General features: G+C 41.4%; 1 protein-coding gene and 1 long non-coding RNA gene across 6 annotated transcripts; one reads left to right on the top strand and one right to left on the bottom strand.

The window, feature by feature from the left end:
• On the bottom strand, positions 1-17,849 carry KCNA3 (potassium voltage-gated channel subfamily A member 3). Of its 5 annotated transcripts, none has more exons than XM_025872377.2 (4): positions 14,384-17,849; positions 10,858-10,991; positions 8,855-8,943; positions 1-4,037 (listed from the first exon to the last, which is right to left on the bottom strand). In XM_025872377.2, the coding sequence occupies exon 1, from the start codon at positions 17,692-17,694 to the stop codon at positions 15,955-15,957; it is 1,740 nt and encodes a 579-aa protein (XP_025728162.1). In that variant the 5' UTR covers positions 17,695-17,849; the 3' UTR covers positions 1-4,037; positions 8,855-8,943; positions 10,858-10,991; positions 14,384-15,954. The 5 variants fall into 5 exon arrangements, with proteins under 5 accessions (XP_025728162.1, XP_025728164.1, XP_025728163.1 ...); XM_025872379.2 differs by having other exon boundaries at positions 10,858-10,988; XM_025872378.2 differs by lacking the exon at positions 8,855-8,943.
• A 123-nt stretch (positions 17,850-17,972) lies between these two features.
• On the top strand, positions 17,973-20,155 carry LOC112824633 (uncharacterized). The gene is made up of 2 exons (XR_003208478.2): positions 17,973-18,567; positions 19,800-20,155. It is a non-coding gene; the product is annotated as an uncharacterized lncRNA (long non-coding RNA).
• Positions 20,156-20,365: the final 210 nt, after the last annotated feature.

Below are 20,365 nucleotides of genomic sequence, written 5' to 3'. Positions count from 1 at the left end.
TTTGGTTTATAATCATACAATTTTATGGCATATAGGAAAAACACTTTGACAATTAGTTTTAAATAAACTAAATACTTAACCTTCCCACCCCAAACCCAGCATTAAGAGATCACGCCATGGATACAATTTACTGGAAGAGATACTACTATAGTTTGTTTCTGTATGGTCAGTTCACAAATGGTTGCAAGATACAATATTGACACAATTTGCTAGAATCACCACTGAGCAAATTTCATCAACTTTAAGAAAATGGATAAAATTACTTTTCACAAATATCACTAATACGAATATGTAAGAGACTCAATTACACCTAAAGTGAATTCACAAAACCAAAAAATCATCAGATTAAATGTTTTAATGAATTGCTCGGCTAGTTAAAATATACATTTCCTATTATGATAGAGGCCTTTAAAAACTGCCCCCTTTTCTGAATGGAAGGATATAAGACTAAACCTCTGGACAAATAATCTCATTATGACAAAATATTTCTGTATTACTCAAATGGACTATCATTTTAATAATTTCCCTAGTGTCCATATTTTAGCATATTTCTATCCTTATCTCTTTCTACCACAAAATCAGCAACCAGAATATACTCTTATTTTTCAATGGGTACAATTATCTCTTATCTATTTTGTACAAAAGCTATAACCGTTCTTTTTCCAACTGTCCACAAAAGCCAAACAGAAGCGTTTGGGTTATCCCTGAATTTTGTTTCTCACTCCTGAGCAAAATTAATTACAATATGGCTCTATCAGGCCTCTTCTGTATTCACGAAAATTTACCAAATTTTGTGACTGTTACTTCAAATTAAAGCCATTGATTCTGGGACTAAAACAGCATTACCTTCTTAATGTGACAAAAATCCCCCTTGCAATCAGCTACAGTTCATTGGCAAGCATAATATACTTAATTCTGGTTTGCTAAGTGTTTATTAAACTACAAAAATTTAAACAGAAGGTTCACTGGAACAGAAATTTTGTTTAGATAAACTCAACATTCAAAGATGAAATGTAAGTCATAATAGGTAAGCCATGGTCAAAATTAAAAGTTACTTTTTTTTTATGTCTTGCTGAGGGTCAATTAGAAATATGAATGTTTGGATTGGCAGTCTGTTCAGTCATGTGAGCAGAGATCTGTGGCATCTTAGTGACTGGAGGGGAACAACATGTACACGTATATGTGTATCAGAACATTCTGAAAATGTTATAGAATTTTCAAAGATGTAAAACAGACAGATTACTAAATTTAAAGTCTTCATTGTACAGCTAAAGAAGCTGGGGCTCAGAGAGGTCAAAGGGAATTTCCTAGGGTACAAGAGTTATGAGCAGAACCAGCACTAAAGCACAGACCCCCACTTAAACTCTACCCAACCGCCTCTCACGAAAAAAAAAAAAATCAAGAGATCATAAGGTAAACACTTCCATCTCTCCAACCTTTCCCCATCTTCTACTCTGGGTTTATAATGTTGAGTGTGCAGTAAAGCTCTGGTACTGCATTTCATATACAATTTCAAATCACATTAACATCTAATTACATTTAACAAATAACCTCCCCTCCTTTCCAGCAATTTCGTTAATCTGTTCCCATTCTGCAGAGTGATTTTTCTACTTTTTCGTGATCCCATTATAGGCCAGTGAAAATTCTTAGAGGAGAAAAAAATCCTATTTCCTCTTCTCACACTCAATTTGAAGAATGGTATATTGATGACACTTTCAAGGTTTAAATTTTATTTCAATAAGTCTTTCCTTCTGAGATGCATAAGAAATCTGAGTACTTTAAGTATTCTTCAAAGCCTTTTCAAATGTGTATAAATGAGGATTTGGAGGCTGGGAAAGGGCTTTGGGGATTATTTAACCCAGCACACCCACCTCGGAATTCGGGAAACTGAAGTCTAGCAATGGTAAGTAACCTATCTAGTGTCCCACAGGTAGAAAGTGGATAAGCACTCTGGTCTCATGATATCTAGACCAATGCTATATTTTTGTTCCACATTTGGTGAACCATATTGGATATGACAGTTTCCTCATCTGGTGCCAATCTGTGCTTTTATTGCAAAGTCCAGGTTTTGTCTTTGTTTGAAACTGTGGCCTGTAATAATAATGCAGATATGATATTAAGTATACATAATGCTTAAAGTTGTGTCATTGGTGTTTCCTGAAGGTAACAAACTTATGTCTATGTTTGTAATGCCTACTGATCCTTACTGAAACATATGAATGTCTAAGACCTCTCACAGGACAGTTAATTGGTTTGTTTCAATCATCCCAATAGCTGATGTGAATTACTTTACTGTTGAACAGTCTGTGATCATCAGTTATGAGTGTTAGGTGGCTAGAATGGATTGACTATTTCCTGGGCCTGTGTCCCTCCTATGTGGGCTAACACAGAATAAAAACATGGTGGTGGCTTTGGCTATGTTTTCACTTTAATTACAAATCATCCAGATGGGAGGTTCACAGAGCTCAAATCTGAGATACTTATCACTCTTTTACTTCACTTTTGCCTAGAGATTTGGTCTCAAAATTTTGATCACAGAAAAAATACCAGCAGATTGTACAGAATTCATTGTAGACATTGCCTCAAAGAAAGTTACCTGGATTGTATCTCCAACCCATCTGTTGCTGCTAATAGCTATAACACTGTTTCAGTTACCTATTCTTATACGTTAACAATGAAATTCATCACCTGTATTTCCTTCTACATGGCATCAAAAAGTATTTATAGTCTTGGCTTTGCTACTGAAATATTTTATAGTTATTAAAATTCTACAAGCCCTCTTATTATAACAGCATCATTATGCCCTTGAATAACAGGAAATTGGTTATTTACGCATTTGTTCAGGTATGTTTCAAAAATAAAATATGAAAATGAAAAAAAGTCTTCATTATACCAAGTGTTCACAGTTTGACTTTCCATAAGGCTTATTAAATAATATACAAATAGCTACCATTCTGCTGAAATGTCACAGTAAATACATTAATAATGGCACAGAAGTGAAATGTCCCCAAATGGGAAATCATCTTCATGACCTCCTAAATCTCTTTTCCAACTAAAACTTTGCTTTTTTTTTATTGGAAAACTTCCATTTCTAAAGGAATAAAATACAAAAATAGAAAATGAGTCAAGAAAACTTTTACAGATATAATTTTGAAGGAAATTTTATAAACATTAGATGAAATATTATATCTTTAAGAATGTGCTTTGTGTCACCACACCAAACAGCGCATGAAAACTAACTTGAATGAGTATATTATATAGGAACTGCTGAAAACTATAACTAAATATTAAAATTTCAGTTAAAATAGATAACTTAAACATATATTAAGTACTAATATATTTTTAAATTTATGTTCAGCTAAAACCTATCTATGAGACTAATTGTAAATCTATCATTTTGAATCAAAAAATAAAAGGATGTTTAATCAAGCAAGGCACATTTCTTGTAGGCCAGTCTGTTTAATACCATTCATCTGGGCACAGTGTAGACTTCACTTATTTATGTGTAAAATGGGCCAATCTATGTAGGAGAGCCTTTGGTACAAAACACACCTTCACAAATAAGGTTTCACATAACCCAGAACACAGAAGAGAACATTACTATATCTCATGATTCAACATAGTCCAGTGATTAACTGAAAGAAGAAAACAGTACCAGTTGGCTTGTTACAAACAAACGTTTAGGTTTTATCAGCAGTACTGATTAGTTTTTGAGTGATTTGATTTCATCAAAATGTCAAAAGGTTGAAATGATCCCTTAATATTTTTTGACGTTCTTCTTCATCTCTTTGTCACTATCTTTGATATTGCACACCAGTTGAAGAGAATTCTCCAGTGTTAGAGCTGCTTCCTTTATAAGAAGTGTTTCTCAGAGACAGGTTATTTAATGTCAACTAAAACAAAATATGTGCTAGCAGACAGATCACCGCCCATCAACGATAGAACCAACACCGCATTCTTGATGTAGGCAATTTAAAAATGAGTATCCTACTGGTCAGTGCAGCTCTACAGTTCTCTATGTGGGACTCTTCAGGTATCTGTTGGGCAAAGTAAGCATAATAATTTACTGTATATTTAGTGTTTTAAAAAAGTATAGACTCTATGTCAATATAAAATAGTCTCTTCACTATACTTTTCAAAACTTCCTTTTTTTTTAACTGGTACCCTGAAAGTTCAACCAACTTAATTTTCTAAGTTTATCAACCACATATCAAAGCTTTTAGTTTGTATATGAGAAAAAGTTTCAGAGTATGCTGAAATTATGAATTTTTTGTCCTTATTAATACCCATTTCCAAATGTAGTTCAAACCAATGTGATTGTTTGCTTTTTGAACATAAAAATTTATCTTCACCTTTAGAACCATCTGAAATGTTCTGAGTGCCTACTGTTTTTTAGAAAAATATTATGTATTAATTTTCTCAATTATTTCCAAGGGTTGGTTTATTTCCTGGCAGTACATCTCACTGTGGTGACCTAAGATGAGAAGTTTTTGAAGTGAATGAAAAGTCTATGGCTCAGATAAGTGTTATGGAGAAGTGAGGAGGGAAGGAGTGTGGGAGGCAGAGGGGGGGAGGGAGAGAAGGAGACTGAGAGAGAGGGAGAAACAGTCTCAAATTGAGTATGGTGAAAACTATGTTCTAATTATTCTGCCTGTACTTTATCTTGTCATTACACAAGTAACTTTCAAATCTGTTGATCCTTTAAAATATAAACTCTATATAGTTATGTACCACTTCAAGAAATCACAAATTAAGACAGTAACTGTTTCACCAGGGTCTGTGGAGAACCAAGAAATAAAAGTTCAAGGTTTGGGGCTCTCCTCTGCCAACTAGAAAAAAATCGTTAGAAATGCTGACAGTAAAGTGCTTCTTAAGAATTGCAAAGGGCAGTATGACTATCTTGTTCACGCTACGTCTAGAATCTAGAATGGTGTTTGGACATAGTAGACAATTTGTGTGTTGAATGAATGAATAAATCCCTGTCACTCTGCATCGTGTCTGACACATAGCAAGTACTCAGTAAATACACACTGAGCGAATAAGTGGATATATAAAAATTAGATTCATGTATTCTAGAGGTTTATTAACCGTAGTAGAAAGGATACATATAAATACACAAATAGAAAAAAGCTAAACTCAGTTCCAGGTTTCAATATGTGAATATTATCCATCACAATACATAGAGAAGACTGTTTCCTACATACACTCCTGGTTTTAGCAGGTATCTGAAATCCAGTGGTAAATGCCTACCAGTGGTGATCTGAAACTTGAATGTGCTTTTTGTAGAAGAATCATCCACTTACTAAACCTAATGTTGTATGTCTACAGTGTGCTGGGCAATCATCTAGTGGAAACTTTTCCCTATTGGCCTGGATTATACTTGATCATCCTTCATGAAAGATACAACTTCTTAACACCAATCTTTGGCCATACAGCAGGAGTATACTTTTCATCACAGTATTCTTAATTTTCATCATGAGAATTTGAAAATTACAATGGTCGAATAGCTAGTAGTGGCTACTAATTACAAGAAATTACAACATGAATGATCTGAATGATCATTTCCTAAGTGCCTGGCTTCTGCTCAATGCTACTGTAGCTTTGGTTATCTAAAGATGGTTTTATTAAGGTGTTCTTTTCTTGCTACTATTACGTCCTTCTTATATAAGAAATTGAGCCTTTTTTTTTTTTAATCTCATGTGTCAGTACCTGCCTCAAGGCTCTTGGGATTATTAAATAAGTATGGTATAGCTTGGCATCCTAATGGACTGTAGGTGTAGAGGGAGCTGCAATTTAACAGAAACAAGAAATCAAAGTGACATTTGAATGGTAATCATAATGTTTACATTAGTTACAGTACATTCAATGAGAAAAGGCTAAAGGGCTTAGAAGAAAGGACATTGACTTAAGTATCAAAATCAACTCTACAAAAACAGAGAGAGGAAGTGTAATAGAAAATGGTGAGACCTATCATTGAAGATATTTGACCAAATAAATGTTCTAACATATGAAGGAAGAAGAAAGGAGAAGGACGGTCAAATTTCTATAATTATTAAGCTTGTGAAGAAGTAATACCTCCACCAAAGCCGAAACAAAAGAGGTACAGAAACCCAGCTTACTTAACTTTGTATTTGATGAGAAAAGGGGTTACAACCATCCCACAACACGGAATTTTATGGGAACTTTGTTTTGATGTGTCTATACTTTGACATCTATTAAACAACTTAGAGTTGACTGCACACCAACAAGCTCTATAATTTCTGCCAACGAAATGGTAATGAATTAGCCCAAGGACTAGAAAAATTTCTCGTTAAATTATGTATGATTCTCTAACTGGCCTCTAGGAAATTATGTACTCTTGGCAAGCAAAAGAAGTTTAAATTCACTCAGTAATTAAAGTTGGTAATGTGCTAAGATCTGAGCTTTGTCAAAAATCTAGAAAGTCATGGGAAAATGAGCTTGAGGGTGCCTGGGTGGCTCAGTTGGTTAAGCAGCTGCCTTCAGCTCAGGTTCTGATCTCAGTGTTCTGGGATCCAGCCCCCCCCCTCCCCTCTACTGGGCTCCCTGATGCTCAGCCGGAGTCTGCTTCTCCCTCTCCCTCTGCCCTCCCCTCATCCCGCTCGTGTTCTCTCTCAAATAAATAAAATCTTTTAAAAAATTAAGTTATTTTATAAAAGAAATTATTTTATTGGGTAAGGCCATATCTATAGTAATGTAATTCTTTAAGGTGATTCACTGGTGAAATATCTAATGCCTTATTCAATCAGCTTCCATAGTAAGGAAAACCCCATGGATATTTTAGGATTCACCATTAACTAAAACCAAGACTGAACTTATAGCAAAGTTTCTTAGAATGTCTGCTAGATAGGTAAATTCCTGGAGATAGCACTTATTTGTTCTGATTTTTGCTGTACTATGTAAGCCAGCCAGTCAACAAGTGTATAGTATTATTTACAAATAGTGCTTTATTAACTGCTAGGTAGGAAACAGTCTCTGTGAAGCATTCCAACTCCAGGTAGCCATGGTGATTAGGAGTGATATATAATGTTATATTTAAATTATTTATGTTAAGGAATTCCACCCCCATAATTAGATAGTACTTTGTGGGGGAAAACCTGCTGGAGCATGTTTTACCAAGTGGAAGCCTTCTCCAGTGAACCAGGTACAAGAAATTTTATCCCTAAGAACATGATGAGGAGTATAAGCCTCACAGTGATGGAATGAAGCAGATACACAACATGAAAATTTTGCTTATAGTTTAAAAACACTCAAATTGGAATTTCCTTCCTCTCATCCCTTCCTTGAACAAATACGAAGCACCAACTTGATTCCAAGTCTTGAGGCATACAGTAGCAATGAGCAGACAAAAATTCTTCATTCTCATGGAAGGGAAAGGAAGATGGACAATAAACAAAGTAAGTAAAATATCTCGTTAGAGGAGAAAACAAAGCAGAGACAGGATAAAGGAGAGTGCTGTGCGGGCTGCACGTTTAAACAGAGTGACCAGGGAAGGCTTCATGGTGACAGCTAAGGAGGTGATGGGGCAGGCTGAGCAGATATCAGATGTTAGAGCATTCCAGGCGGGTAGACCGGCAAGTGCAAAGCCCTGAGGGAGCGCATGCTTGGTCTACCTGAGGAAGAGCAAGGAGGCTGGCATAGCTGCCGTACAGGGCCAAATGGGAGAGGAGTCAGAAAGGGGTTCTGTCAGAAGGGTAAGGCAAGGAAGACTAGGTAGGGCCTTGCAGGCCATGTGAGGCCTTCAGTGTGTAGCCTGTGTGACATGGAGAGCCAAATAGGGGTTTTGCTGCAAAGAAGTGACATGACCTGGCAAGTGTTTTAAAGGGTTTTCTCTGGCTGCTATATTGAGAACAGACTCAAGCAGGGCAAAGGATGGAAGCTGGGGGACCAGTCAGGAGGGTACTGTAAAAATCCAGGTGAGAGAGAATGATGGCTTGGAACGAGTGGCTGCAGAAGTAAGACTGGAAACATTTTAAGAGTGGAGCCAACAGGATTTGCCAATAGCCTGGATAAGGGGTATGACAGAAAGAGAGGAATCTAGGATTATTCCAAGGATTTTAGCTTGAGCAACTGGAAAGTTTAAGTTATAGTGATAGAAAGGGGGAAAGGGGCAAGAGACATAGGTTTGGTGGCGAGGGTGGGGGAGGAGAGGGAAGCTCAATTTTGGACATACTAAGTTTGACATATCCATCTGATATACAAGTAGAGATGTCAAATAGGTAGCTAGGAATTCAACCTGAAGTTCAGGGGAGAGGTCCACGTAGGAAAGAGAAATTTACATATAGACAGTCTAAAGCTATGAGAGTAAGACCTCATGTAAAAAGAAAAGAGGTCTAAGGACTAAGCTGCAGCCCAGGGGGCTCTCAAATATTAAGACTCAGGGGCGATGAGAAGGACCCAGTAAAAGAGATTGAGAAGGAGAGACCAGAGAGGTAGTAAGAAAATACAGAGTGTCATGCCCTTAAGTCAAATGAAGAACTTCTTCCCAGGAGGGAGGAAGTATTCCACAGCACCAAATGCTTCTGATGGGTCAAATGGAGTGAACACTGAGAAATGACCACTGGGGTTAGCGACAGGAGGTCACCAGTGACCTTGAAAATATACTACTGGTGAAGTGACAGGGGTGAAAGTCTGGAGCAGATTTGGGAGAAAATGGGAAGGGGATTCAATGATGAACAAAGAGTGATACAGGCTCTACTCTCATAGAAGAGATAGACATTAATCATACAACACAAATAAATATAAAATGACAGCCATGTCAAGTGCACATACTATAATCAGTTCAACTCTAAGACAAACTTTTTCAGATTTGAGTATCTATGAAATGGGGATGTACCTTAAAATCCCTGGTACTTTCCCTTAAAATTGGCAGCTCTTCTTTTCTCAATGACACATAGATAATGGTGTCCTTATAATGGAAGTCTCCTGAAATTTGAAGAAATGTACCATAAGAGGGGGATTGATAAAACCAGAGTCATGAGAGATATCCTGGAGGGAATACTGAAGTAAAAATAGAAGGTAATGAAGTGAAGAGGGGGCTGGCAGTGGGAACATCTGCAAGGATCCCCCATAGATTAAGAGGGAAAGGCAGCTTAACCCCTAACTAGAAGATCAGGGGCGAGACAGATCATGTAGGGCCATGAAATCTGTGTTAAGCCTTTGGGTCTCTATCCTAAAAAAAAGGAAAAGACCTTAAAAGAATTTTAAGCAGGGACAGGTGATGTAACTAGATTTGAGTCTCAAAATGATGCTTTTGGCTATCAGGTGGAGAATGGGTCAGATTGGCCATAGGAACTATATAGTGAGGCCAGTTAATTATTTTGGATAGAGATGATAGTAGTCTGGATTAAAGTGGTGATGACAGTGATGTTGAAAAGTAGATTATTTTTAAGGATATTTAGGAGGTGAAATGACTAAGCTCAGTGATACATTGGATGTATTTACTACTTTTATGAATCTACTATTACATTAATAAATACACTGAGAACAGTAGGCAATAAATCTGCCTTTTAAGCAAGGCTATGAAAAAATAAAAATGCTTTGTAAATGTCTATGCAGCACGTATGAATGAAAACACATATTTTGGAAATTCACCAATTTTAGACTGTTTAGATTTGTAGACAGAAAGTAAATATATCCTAGGATAGAAAATAACAGGTGAGGGGTGTGTGTGTGTGTGTGTGTGTGTGTGTGTGTAACAAATTACCCTCACTGGCTTCTCTTCCAAATTAAATCACATGTTTTAATTTAAGGAACATGTTTAAATGTATAAAAATAAGAACCTTCGGATTCAGAGAAAATTTCCATAACGAACAGGAGTTTAAAATACACTTAACAAAAAACCAGTGAAATAGAAGTGCTGATTGACATATTACACGTAAGTGCAATGCTAGCTTTCATTCTAAAAAGTTAGTGGGAATCTCAATAAAGATTCCCAAGAGCCTTTGTGCTCTGATGAAAGGGGTGGGGGTGATGTTGGGGGCTCACTGGAAAAGAAGCAGCTACTCTCCACTCTTTACCACCAGGCTGGGGGTATGATCCCTGTATCTGCAAAGTCAGAGCCCTGCATGTACAAATTTATTCTTAATGTTCTTCAGATACAATGAAACATCATTTTTCATTCATTTAATGCTATCTTACTAACAACCAGAATCCCAGGATTTACTTTTCAGGCTGGAGCTCGTATTCTGCACTATTTAGATTGCAACAATAATAAAATGGCTTCCAAGAAAATGATGGAGCCGCTTTTCCAGATCTGCTCTTTAATGTATTTGATAGTTAATGGTGCACAATTTGAAATGTAAGGAAAAAGACATTCACTACAAAAAAGGAGGAGGGGGAGAGAAAAACCATGAAAATGTTTCTTTGTAAAATGTTTTTTTCTTTATAATTCCAAAGACAAAATTAATTTACAGCATCACTGAAGAAAAGACACATATTTGAAAACTTTCTAACCTCTGAATCATTTAAATTAAATTTGCAAGGTGAATGTGAGCATATAAAGAATATAATTATCATACACTCTATAGCAATGGCCATTTTCTGGCAGGAGGTTAGGAGCTGAGTCATGATAGCACACAGTTTGGGCTCTGCATGGCTTCCCTTCCTTCTTCCTGCCTCCCCTGATTTGCCCTCTTTCAAAGGTTTTTAACCATTCCCTGCAAGTTATAGAAAACAAGTGACTTCATTAATATATAAAATTGTCAAACGAAATACAGAAAATTAGTAGCACGGAAATAATAGTCTTATCCTCTGTTTAAAAGGTGAAATAAAAGACAGAAAGCCCCACCCTAAAATGCAAGCCCTAAATATCCTCTGCCCCATTCTTACGTTCCTCACCTCCATCTCACAGTGTTTCTGTAAGTCTTCAGACTGGGGGGCGGGGGGGGGGGCACTTGTGCTTCTTTGCATTTCTTGGTGGGAGGGGTTATCACTTCTATTCACAGCTGAGAGGTGGGAAGGACTTGGAACTGCTGTAGAAAATGTTGAAATTTTAAATGTATGGAAGTCATTAAATTATAGTTATGGTTCTTAAAGGAAAAAACTATTGGTATTATATATACCGAATTTATATACTATCACCAGAGCAGTTGCTTGAGTACGTTTTATGCCAAAGAGGTAAAAACAAATTTTGTGTAAACAAACCATAACTTTAAATTTCTTCATATTCTGCATTTAAAATTTCAATCCCAGAAATTTTGTCTTAAAATTTAGAAATAACTGATATAATGCTGCCTCTTATGTGTAGCTGTTTGTGATTATGTCACCATAGTTGGTGGGTACTAAAATTTGGTATACTATCAGTTGAAAGCAGCATAAAAGAAATAAATGACAATGTTATTTTCATTTCTGGATTCACCAGCTATAGGGTATATACATTTTTTCCAGGGTGTTGATAGACGTGCCCCGATCCAGTCACACCTCCTCCCATGAATCTTTTGTACACACAGACATATGCATACCTTTCAACATCCAAGATGTGCAGTTGAGCTCAACAGTGAAGTCTTTGTTTTGGCCAAGCTAAATGATATGTGTAAACTTAGACCCTTTGCATTTTGCTGTAAGTCCAAATCACTATCCATTTTCTTTTTCTGAATGATTTAGGACCTTAGAGAAGGGGCTACAGCTATTATGAGGGACAAAATTATATTCTAATGTGTTTTTGAGCACAGATGCTCTTAAAGATCCATGGAGTAACTGGGTAAGGCACTAATGTCACAAATTTCAATGAGCTGGCAATCTCCTTCTGCTTTCAATCCTTTTGTTCTAAGTAATTTCTCCTTTCTTAACAAGGGAGAGTCAAAATATTTACGCTACTTGCTGGCATGGTTCTTCAGTAACCTAAGCAAAGTATAAGCAGATGGAAAAATAACAATTTGCATAATACTATCATCTACTGTAGATTAAACACATGGAAATAGGAAATTAATCTTAAAACTGAAAAATATCTATTGTCCTAGCAGGTATTACTATTGTGACTGATTATGCTTTCTGAGTATAATATTAAATGCAGACAAATCAATCATATAGGAAAATAATCTTTTATTACTAGAAAAGTCGATCTCTTTGTTCAATTTAAATACCTTATATTTGATCCCTATGGTTAAAAATCTCTGATGATTAGGAAAGGGTTAATTCTCAATATACTGCATAAGATAGGTTTCTGGAGATATATTTATGAATTTATTAATTAGTGACATGGGCTGAAGTCAAACCTTAAAGCCAAAGAGATTTATTTTTTCAATCTCTTTCAAGTCACCCAATAAAAGGAAGAGGGGTTTGGGGGCCAGAATGACATGGCTTTAAATCATAGCTGGGTTTCTTGCTCGCTGTGAAGTCTTCGGGAAATCACTTAACCATAACTATCTATTTTTTACCCTCCTAAAGTGGGGTGAGGGGCGCCTGGGTGGCTCAGTCGGTTAAGCGACTGCCTTCGGCTCAGGTCATGATCCTGGAGTCCCGGGATCGAGTCCCGCATCGGGCTCCCTGCTCAGCAGGGAGTCTGCTTCTCCCTCTGACCCTCTTCCCTCTCGTGCTCTCTGTCTCTCATTCTCTCTCTCTCTCAAATAAATAAAATATTTAAAAAAAAATAAAGTGGGGTGAATACCACTTACCTTGCAGAGTTGAGAAGTGTCCAGGACATGGTAATTACATGGTAATTATTATAGACACACAGAAAGGACATGGGAAGACACTGATTGCTTATATATTTCATATCATTCACAAAGCTCAGTGTTAATGATATAATGCTTGTAAGTAATGATCACAATAATAATGTACTGTCTCAGCAAAATCTCTGCTGCATGCCATGCAAGTATTTTTCCTAAGTATTATACCTGTATCAACATTCAATATTCACAAGAACTCTGTGAGGTACTATTTGTTATCCTCATTTCACCAATAAGGAAACTAAGGCACAGAGAGGTTAAGTAATCTGCTCATAGAGCAGAGTCAGTATTCAAATCCTGGCAGTATGACTGCAGAGCTTACGCTTCAAATCACTCCATTAAAAACCTGAAAATAACATTAAGATTACAGCCATTCACGCATCAAATATGCATTGAATACATACAAAGTGCTACATTTTGTGCGAGGCACTAGAGTCCAAAATCTGTATTTGTCAAAATACAGAACCTACAACCTTTAAGGAGCTTATAATTTGGCAACTGGAGACAAGTATACTACCTCAAAGTGATGACTCAAAAAGTTGTATGTCTCTGGATCGAAAAAAAAAAGTCTCCATATTACTATTAATGACAACACAATTCTAAAAATTATGGCACAACCATAATTTATTTATAGAAACAACAGGGTTTCTATATCTTCTAAATAAAAGTGAATAAAAGTGTCACTGCACTCTGTTCATCTTCACGTCAAGATCATATACAAAAGAACAGATAAGAACAGACACGAAAATTATTCTTAATGTTATTACTATAGTGTGTCTAACATATTACCACCAAAATGGGTCACAAAAAAATGTCTGGTCATTAGGAATACCAAGAATTTGGTCAAAAGGTAGATCGATGGTAAAAGTAACTCAAACAAGTAGCAAAGGACACTAGATAAAGGAGTCCTATTTTGACGCACATGGAGATAAAAGCAGTGACCCCATGACCAGGTATATGGATTTCATGCCTCTATTAATTTTTTGTCTTTTCCTTCCTCTTCCCCCTCTATAAGTCTTCACCATTCTTTTTAACTACACAAATAATTAAGTAGGCTTCTGATTACCTGAAAAAACATTATGGGTTTTAGAATTAAGCTTACTCTCATTTACTTTAGGACAGAATAGTTATACTGTATCAAAATAAAAAAAAACAACTGTGCACAATGTATAACTGTGGAAAATATAGTATAATACCTACAATGTATATAAAATAAAATGATTTTGTTAAAATATAGTGTTACCCTTGTTGTAAGCTTAACCATTTTTGTTTAAAACAACTGTACTACTGCATATTACTAATTATGTAAATTAAAACTGGGCCAATAATCTAATAGCAGTAGGTTCTGCCTTTTATCCTTTTTTTTTTTTTTAAGGGGAAACAGGTTGTTCAGAAGCCAAGAGGGTTAGTAAAAGGAATGGAATCATTTTCAGTTCAGTTTGGGTGAAGGTTATTCTAAAGAGCAATGACTCCCCCGACCCACCCACCCTTTTGCCATAAACAGTAGAAACCAAAGGACAGTTAACAACAGGGAAATCAAATGGAAAAGATGTTGTAAGTGATCTTTAAAAGGCACTTGCATGTAACTAATATGAAACTATTGGTTTTGCAAGCATTGCCAATCTAGACAGGAACAGCGTTTCCCTGGTTCTCGGTCCAAAGAGGGAGAGCTCTCAATACCCCCACACAGTGCTCACCTGATTCCGTTTGTCTTCTGGCAACCCTTTGTATATGGCTGAAACTTGCAGGTATTTTCCCAAGATATGGTTACTTCCCGTCCCTCCTTTTTATTGATTGTCTGCAATTCCCTCAGTTAAAAAACACACATCCTTTATATTTTTAAAGTTTATTTAGCTTTTCAAGTGCTGTTGTCGGATTCTGGAATTTTTTTGAAGAGGAAGTCTGAAGGTCCCTTGTAGTACGGTTTCAGGTACACCGATTGAATCTTTCATTTGCTTATGTACAGAACACTTTTACATTTGCTTTTAAATTTCACTTGCTGGCTTGAAACTTCTTGGAGGAAGAAAACATTATCCTTTTAAGTTATTGCCTAATTATTGGCATCCAATTCAAATCATGCCTCATTGGAGTATATATCTAACATTCCAAAGGCAATATTTTCCTTTCCAATTCAGTCATTATGAGATATCAATGATTTTCTGTAGTAAAAAAAAAAATGCATTGTTTGTGATTCAGTTCACCACCTCAGATTCTCAGACGTAACCTTATTTGTGCGGTTTATTCAAATAGTGATTTTCCTTATGAAATCCTGTAAGGAGGAACCATCTGGAAAGGTTACTGTGGAAACGGCAGGGGCTAGGGGGTGGGGCTAGAGAGCAAGAGATGCCATGACAACCTTTTTCGGGTTTCCCAGGAAACATGGGTTGCTATGGGAACTGCATCAGTCAGGTCCGAATTAGTAACTTCCGCTGCAAGGAGTGTCTGCCACTTTAATCTTCTTTTGATACTGCAGAAGCTTATCTCGCAGACGCATTAGGAATTCTGTTTGTTTTTCTCAGCAGCACTGAAAACATCTGTTTCTACACTTTGATAAGATGTTGCCTGGAACGCACACACAGAACTTCAGAGGAATCTGCCTGTCTACCCCCGTTTCGAAATGCTTACCAAGCCCCAAAGAGTTCAACTAATTAGATCAGGACACCTCGGGCATTTCCCTTTGTTCAAAGTTGTAGAAGTCTTTAAAATTCCAGGAGGTGTTCCAAATAGAAATTCCAGTCAAAAACCAAATAAACTTATGGTGGGTTTACAAGTCATTGTTCTAATTAGACTTCTCATCCACGCATCCACAATGAAGACGACTGAACTAAATATTCAATAACGTTAAAAGGTCCAGTAAACGGAAGCATCCTTTAAGTATGTGCCTCTTTACTTAGTAAAGAAACAACTTTCCATACTGAGGTTAGGCAGTTATTCTAACTGTTCTTTAGTTTCATTTCCTCCCAGGATGTACTTTTTTTTTTTTTAAGAGGGTGTGTACTAGAAATGAAGTTTAAAGTAAGTTTGTTCCTTATGATATTAGAGAAGGGGGGGGGAGAAAAAAATGGAGCTGAGAGAATGCAGCCCACTTGCAAAACAGACACCTGTTTCAGTATGAAGCAGTAGGGAGAGGGAAAATGAAGTGTGCTTTCCACTTCTTCACGTCCTTTCCTTGATGAATGGTCTGGAAATGTATAAAACAAGGGCATACACAGACCAAGGGGGCACGTTCCACACAGTACTGAGCACAGCCTGTCACTTACAGCATATATTAAACGTCAGTAAATATCTTTTTGATGTTGACACAGGAGTTGGGATTATTGTTCGTGGTGCAGGTGGCAGTGGAATTGCCCGTTTTGAAAGGGGTCTGGGGGAAAGCGCTATGGTTCATGCCCCCCTCTTCGATCACCATATACTCCGACTTACTCAGAGTGGAGTTACTCCTTGCTTTTCGGAGCTCCTCGGCCGAAGAGGAGAGGTGCTGGCAACTTCCCACGTGCATGTACTGGGCTTGCTCTTCCCCTTCTGTCTCCCGGTGGTAGAAGTAATTGAAGTTGGAAACAATCACGGGGACTGGCAAAGCAATGGTCAAGACACCAGCGATGGCACAGAGCGACCCCACAATCTTGCCCCCTATGGTCACCGGGTGCATGTCACCATAACCTACTGTTGTCATGGTTACCACTGCCCACCAGAAGGCATCCGGGATACTGCTAAAACCCGAAGTGGGGTCGTCTGCCTCGGCAAAGTAGACCGCGCTGGAGAAAAGGATGACCCCAATGAAGAGGAAGAAGATAAGCAGCCCCAGCTCCCGCATGGAAGCCTTCAGCGTCTGGCCCAGGATCTGCAGCCCCTTGGAGTGCCGGGAGAGCTTGAAGATGCGGAAGACCCGCACCAGCCGGATGACCCTCAGGATGGCCAGGGACATGGCCTGCTGTCCGTTGCCCTGTCGCTCAGCCAGCTCGGTGCCCAGAGTGATGAAATAAGGGATGATGGCCACGATGTCTATCAGGTTCATGATATTTCGCGAGAAGGTGGCTTTGCTGGGGCAAGCGAAGAACCGCACGAGCAGCTCAAAGGAGAACCAGATGATGCACAGAGTCTCCACCACGAAGAAGGGATCCGAGAAGCTGGAGGCTCCGGCGGGGGCCCCCGACGTGCTGTTGCTGGCCGCCTCGAACTGCTCCTGAGACGACGCGGCGGGGTAGTCCTTCTCGTCGCGGAACTCGGGAAGCGTCTCCAGGCAGAAGATGACAATGGAGATGAGAATGACCAGCACGGACACGATGGCGATGCCCCGGGCCGGCCCGGAGCTCTCCGGGTACTCGAAGAGCAGCCACACCTGGCGCTGGAAGTCGCGGCGGGGCAGGGGCCGCTCCTCCTCCCGCAGGAAGCCCTCGTCCTCGCGGAACTTCTCCATGGCCTCCTCGCCCAGCTGGTAGAAGCGGATCTCCTCGGAGAAGATGTCGATGGGCACGTTGACCGGCCGCCGGATGCGGCCGCCCGACTGGTAGTAGTAGAGGATGGCGTCGAAGCTGGGCCGGTTGCGGTCGAAGAAGTACTCGTTGCGGAGCGGGTCGAAGTACCTCATGCGCCGCTTGGGGTCGCCCAGCAGCGTCTCCGGGAACTGGCAGAGGGTCTTGAGCTGCGTCTCGAAGCGCAGCCCCGAGATGTTGATGACCACGCGCTCCCCGCAGCAGTCCTGCTCGCCGGCGGCCGGCAGCGCGGGCGGCAGCGGCTCGTAGCGGTCGCGGTCGCAGCCGCCGCCGCCGCCGCCACAGCCGCCCTGAGGCGGGCCCCCGCCGCCGTCGGCCGCCTCCGGCTCCAGCAGGTGGTCCCCGGGCACCACCGTCATGTCGGGCGGCAGCGCTGGGCCTGCGGCGGGCTCGGCGTAGCCGGGGTTCACCAGGGTGTGGGCGCCGCCGCCGCTCGCGGGGCGCTGGAGAGGGTGGGCGCGGTGGCGGGCGGAGGGCGGCGGCGGCGAGCGCAGCAGGCTGAGGTGCTCGTCCATGCGGCGGGAAGAGGCGGCGGCGCGGGCCGCGTCGCTCCTCCTCGCGCTCCCCGCCCCTCCGCCGCCTCCGCCGCCTCCGCCCCCCTCTCCTCCCGAGTCGGGCCCGCCGCCTGTTGCTGCCGCCGCCGCCGCCGCCGCCGCCGCCGCCGCCGCCGTCGCCGCCGGCGCTGCCGCCGCGAGGCTCTGTGTGGATCTGGCGCGGTCCGCCGCGCTCCTCCGGGGAGCCGCCTCCTCGCCCGCCTCCGCGCTCCCCCCCCCCCCCCCCCTGGGGCGCGCGCCCGCCCCCCCCCCCCCGGCCCCTCAGGATGCCCGCCCACCGCGCGGGTGCGCGCCCCGCTCCCCCCGCTCCCGCGTGCCGCCCTGCCGGGCCCCTTGCTGCCCGCTGCCCGCCGCCTCGCCCCTTTGGGCCGCCCAAGCGCCCTCGCTTTGCACCTCGGCGTCCCCCGCGATACCCGCCCGGCCGAGGCGGCCCTCAGGGAATCAGGCCCCCGGACCCCCGCCGGCCTCTGGTCAGCGCCTCCCCTCTCCCGGCCCGCGAGGCCACGGCCCAGCAGCGGGGCTTTCTGGCCCGGCCTGGGCCACCCCGCCGCCCAGCGAGCGGCGGCCGCCTCGCCTTGCACGCGCCACCCGGGCCCAGCTCCGGGAGAAGGGCTCAGCGGGGCCGGGGAGGGCGAGGAGGGAGGATGGGGATGCGCTCTGGGCGGGGAGCTTGGTCGAGGGAGGGAGTGACCGGCCAGGTGGGCGCCCTGGGGAGCAGGCCAGCCTTGTGCCGGCACCCTGAGCCCATTGAGGCTGGAAGACCTCCAGGCCGGCAGCGCTCTAAACACTTTAGCTCCTGTGTGCATGAGGAGCCCAACGGAGTAATGGGTGCTGGTGAGTTTCGCACCCGGGGTCTGAAGAGGATGGGTCCTTAAAGACATTCAGGGACTTGGCTTCGGTAGCGAATAGTTCTCACAAACGTTCGTGGCTGAGATTTCACGGGGGAAGAATCGAGGACCGAGTTTCTGGTTGGGATTGGCGAGGGCAGCCTGGTCTCGTCAGAAGAGCGAGGTTTCCTGTCGGTGGGAACATGAGAGGAAAATGAGAAAGGAAAGTCACATCTCGTCCGAAGCCTGTCGTGGGAGGGACTGGAGCGAGACTGGCACCCAGACCCTCAATGTTCCACTGCTGGCTTCGTGGTAGGGTTTGCCCCGCTCTGGTTGTGAAACTTCGAGAACGTTCAGCCGGCAACTTGTATCTCTGTTGCTTGATTTGGGCCTGGAGATAGCAACTTTATCCCCTTTGAACCTAAACTGTTTCTTCAAATTGCTGTGGTCATTTTGAACACAATTTCTGTGTCTAGACATTTTAGCGACTCCAATTTAGAGACAACCCTAGGCTTTATAATGCATTTCCTACTGTATCATTCAAATCATTTGCAAAAGAGGAACTGTTGTCTGGACTACTCCCTCATCCATCATCCCTTAGCTGACAATTCGACGGCAAGTAACTGCGGTTTGTGGTGGCTGCTTCCCACCACCACTGCAACCAAGGCTCTCTAGGGCAGAAACCAGGTCTTACTCCATTCATCTACCTGGAAACTACCAAAGTGCCTGATAAGTAGTGGGAGCTCAGTATGTTTGTCGAATTGAATTCCCTAACAAGTGATTCTTTGTATTTCTATCTGCTCTGGAGTGTCAGGCATTTCTCCTTTCTGAACCCAGCATCACTGGGATTCCTGGGATAGAGTGAGGGGAAGCAGCTCACAGTATGTACATTACTCAGTTATCCCACCTGGGCCTTTTCTGGATACAACCAGCACTTAGGTTCTTTACTGTCCTTTTATCTTTCACTTTACCTCTAGGTCAGTGCCAGGCACTGCAGATGGTATATTGTAAGATGGAAAAAGTAGACAACGATGTAAAACACTCTCACAAAACTGAACACTGAGTTTGAGCTGGTGATTAGGGTAGCAGTATAATCCATCATTCATATATTTAAAGCTAAGAATAAGACGGCTTGCTGCAAGTTGGCTCATAGAAGGGCAAAGACCCTATTTTTAAAGACCAAATATTTCATGCACTTCTGTGTCTGACCTAGAAAGTGATTTATTTCTCCATTTGCAGGAATTAGTACTGGAATTAATATTAATCAATGGCAAGGAAGACCAGAACAGAGGATGGTCCTTTGATGGATGGTCCTGTGAAGTATCTTTCCTTCAAGAAATGACTCTTTCCATTCCTTTCATATATTTGCCTTGTCTGGAAGACTGATTATGAGCTTCTTAGGACAGCCTTCACTTTAGATTTGAGGCCCAGAGAAGTTTAGCAATTTGTTCAAGCCCACACAGCTGTTTAGTGGCAGAGCTGGGCCTAAACTCTTGGACCATTTCCAAATCCAGTGTTCACTCTACTGTACCACACTGTGAAACTCTTATGTTGATCACTGTGAGTGCTTAATAAATATCAGGTTTCTAACAGCAGCCCATTTGCTTCTGATTGCTGACTAGTTCACTTCACTTCATATTTATTTTAACTGAAAACCATTGCCTTCTGACAGCTAGTCTATTGTTTATAAGAAATGATTTGGTGGGTGAATTCCAGCCCTGTTGGACAGCAGAACCCATCACAACAAATCAATGTCAAAAATGGCACTTCATGAGGAACACATACCATTTATTTAGTACCCCCCA

This window comes from Callorhinus ursinus, unplaced genomic scaffold (assembly GCF_003265705.2).
Source record: "Callorhinus ursinus isolate GAN/ISIS: 27379988/994484 unplaced genomic scaffold, GSC_fseal_2.0 scaffold9, whole genome shotgun sequence".
Taxonomy (NCBI): Eukaryota; Metazoa; Chordata; class Mammalia; order Carnivora; family Otariidae; genus Callorhinus; species Callorhinus ursinus.
The sequence above is the reverse complement of the archived record's forward strand: the minus strand, read 5'-3'. Positions and strand labels throughout refer to the sequence as shown.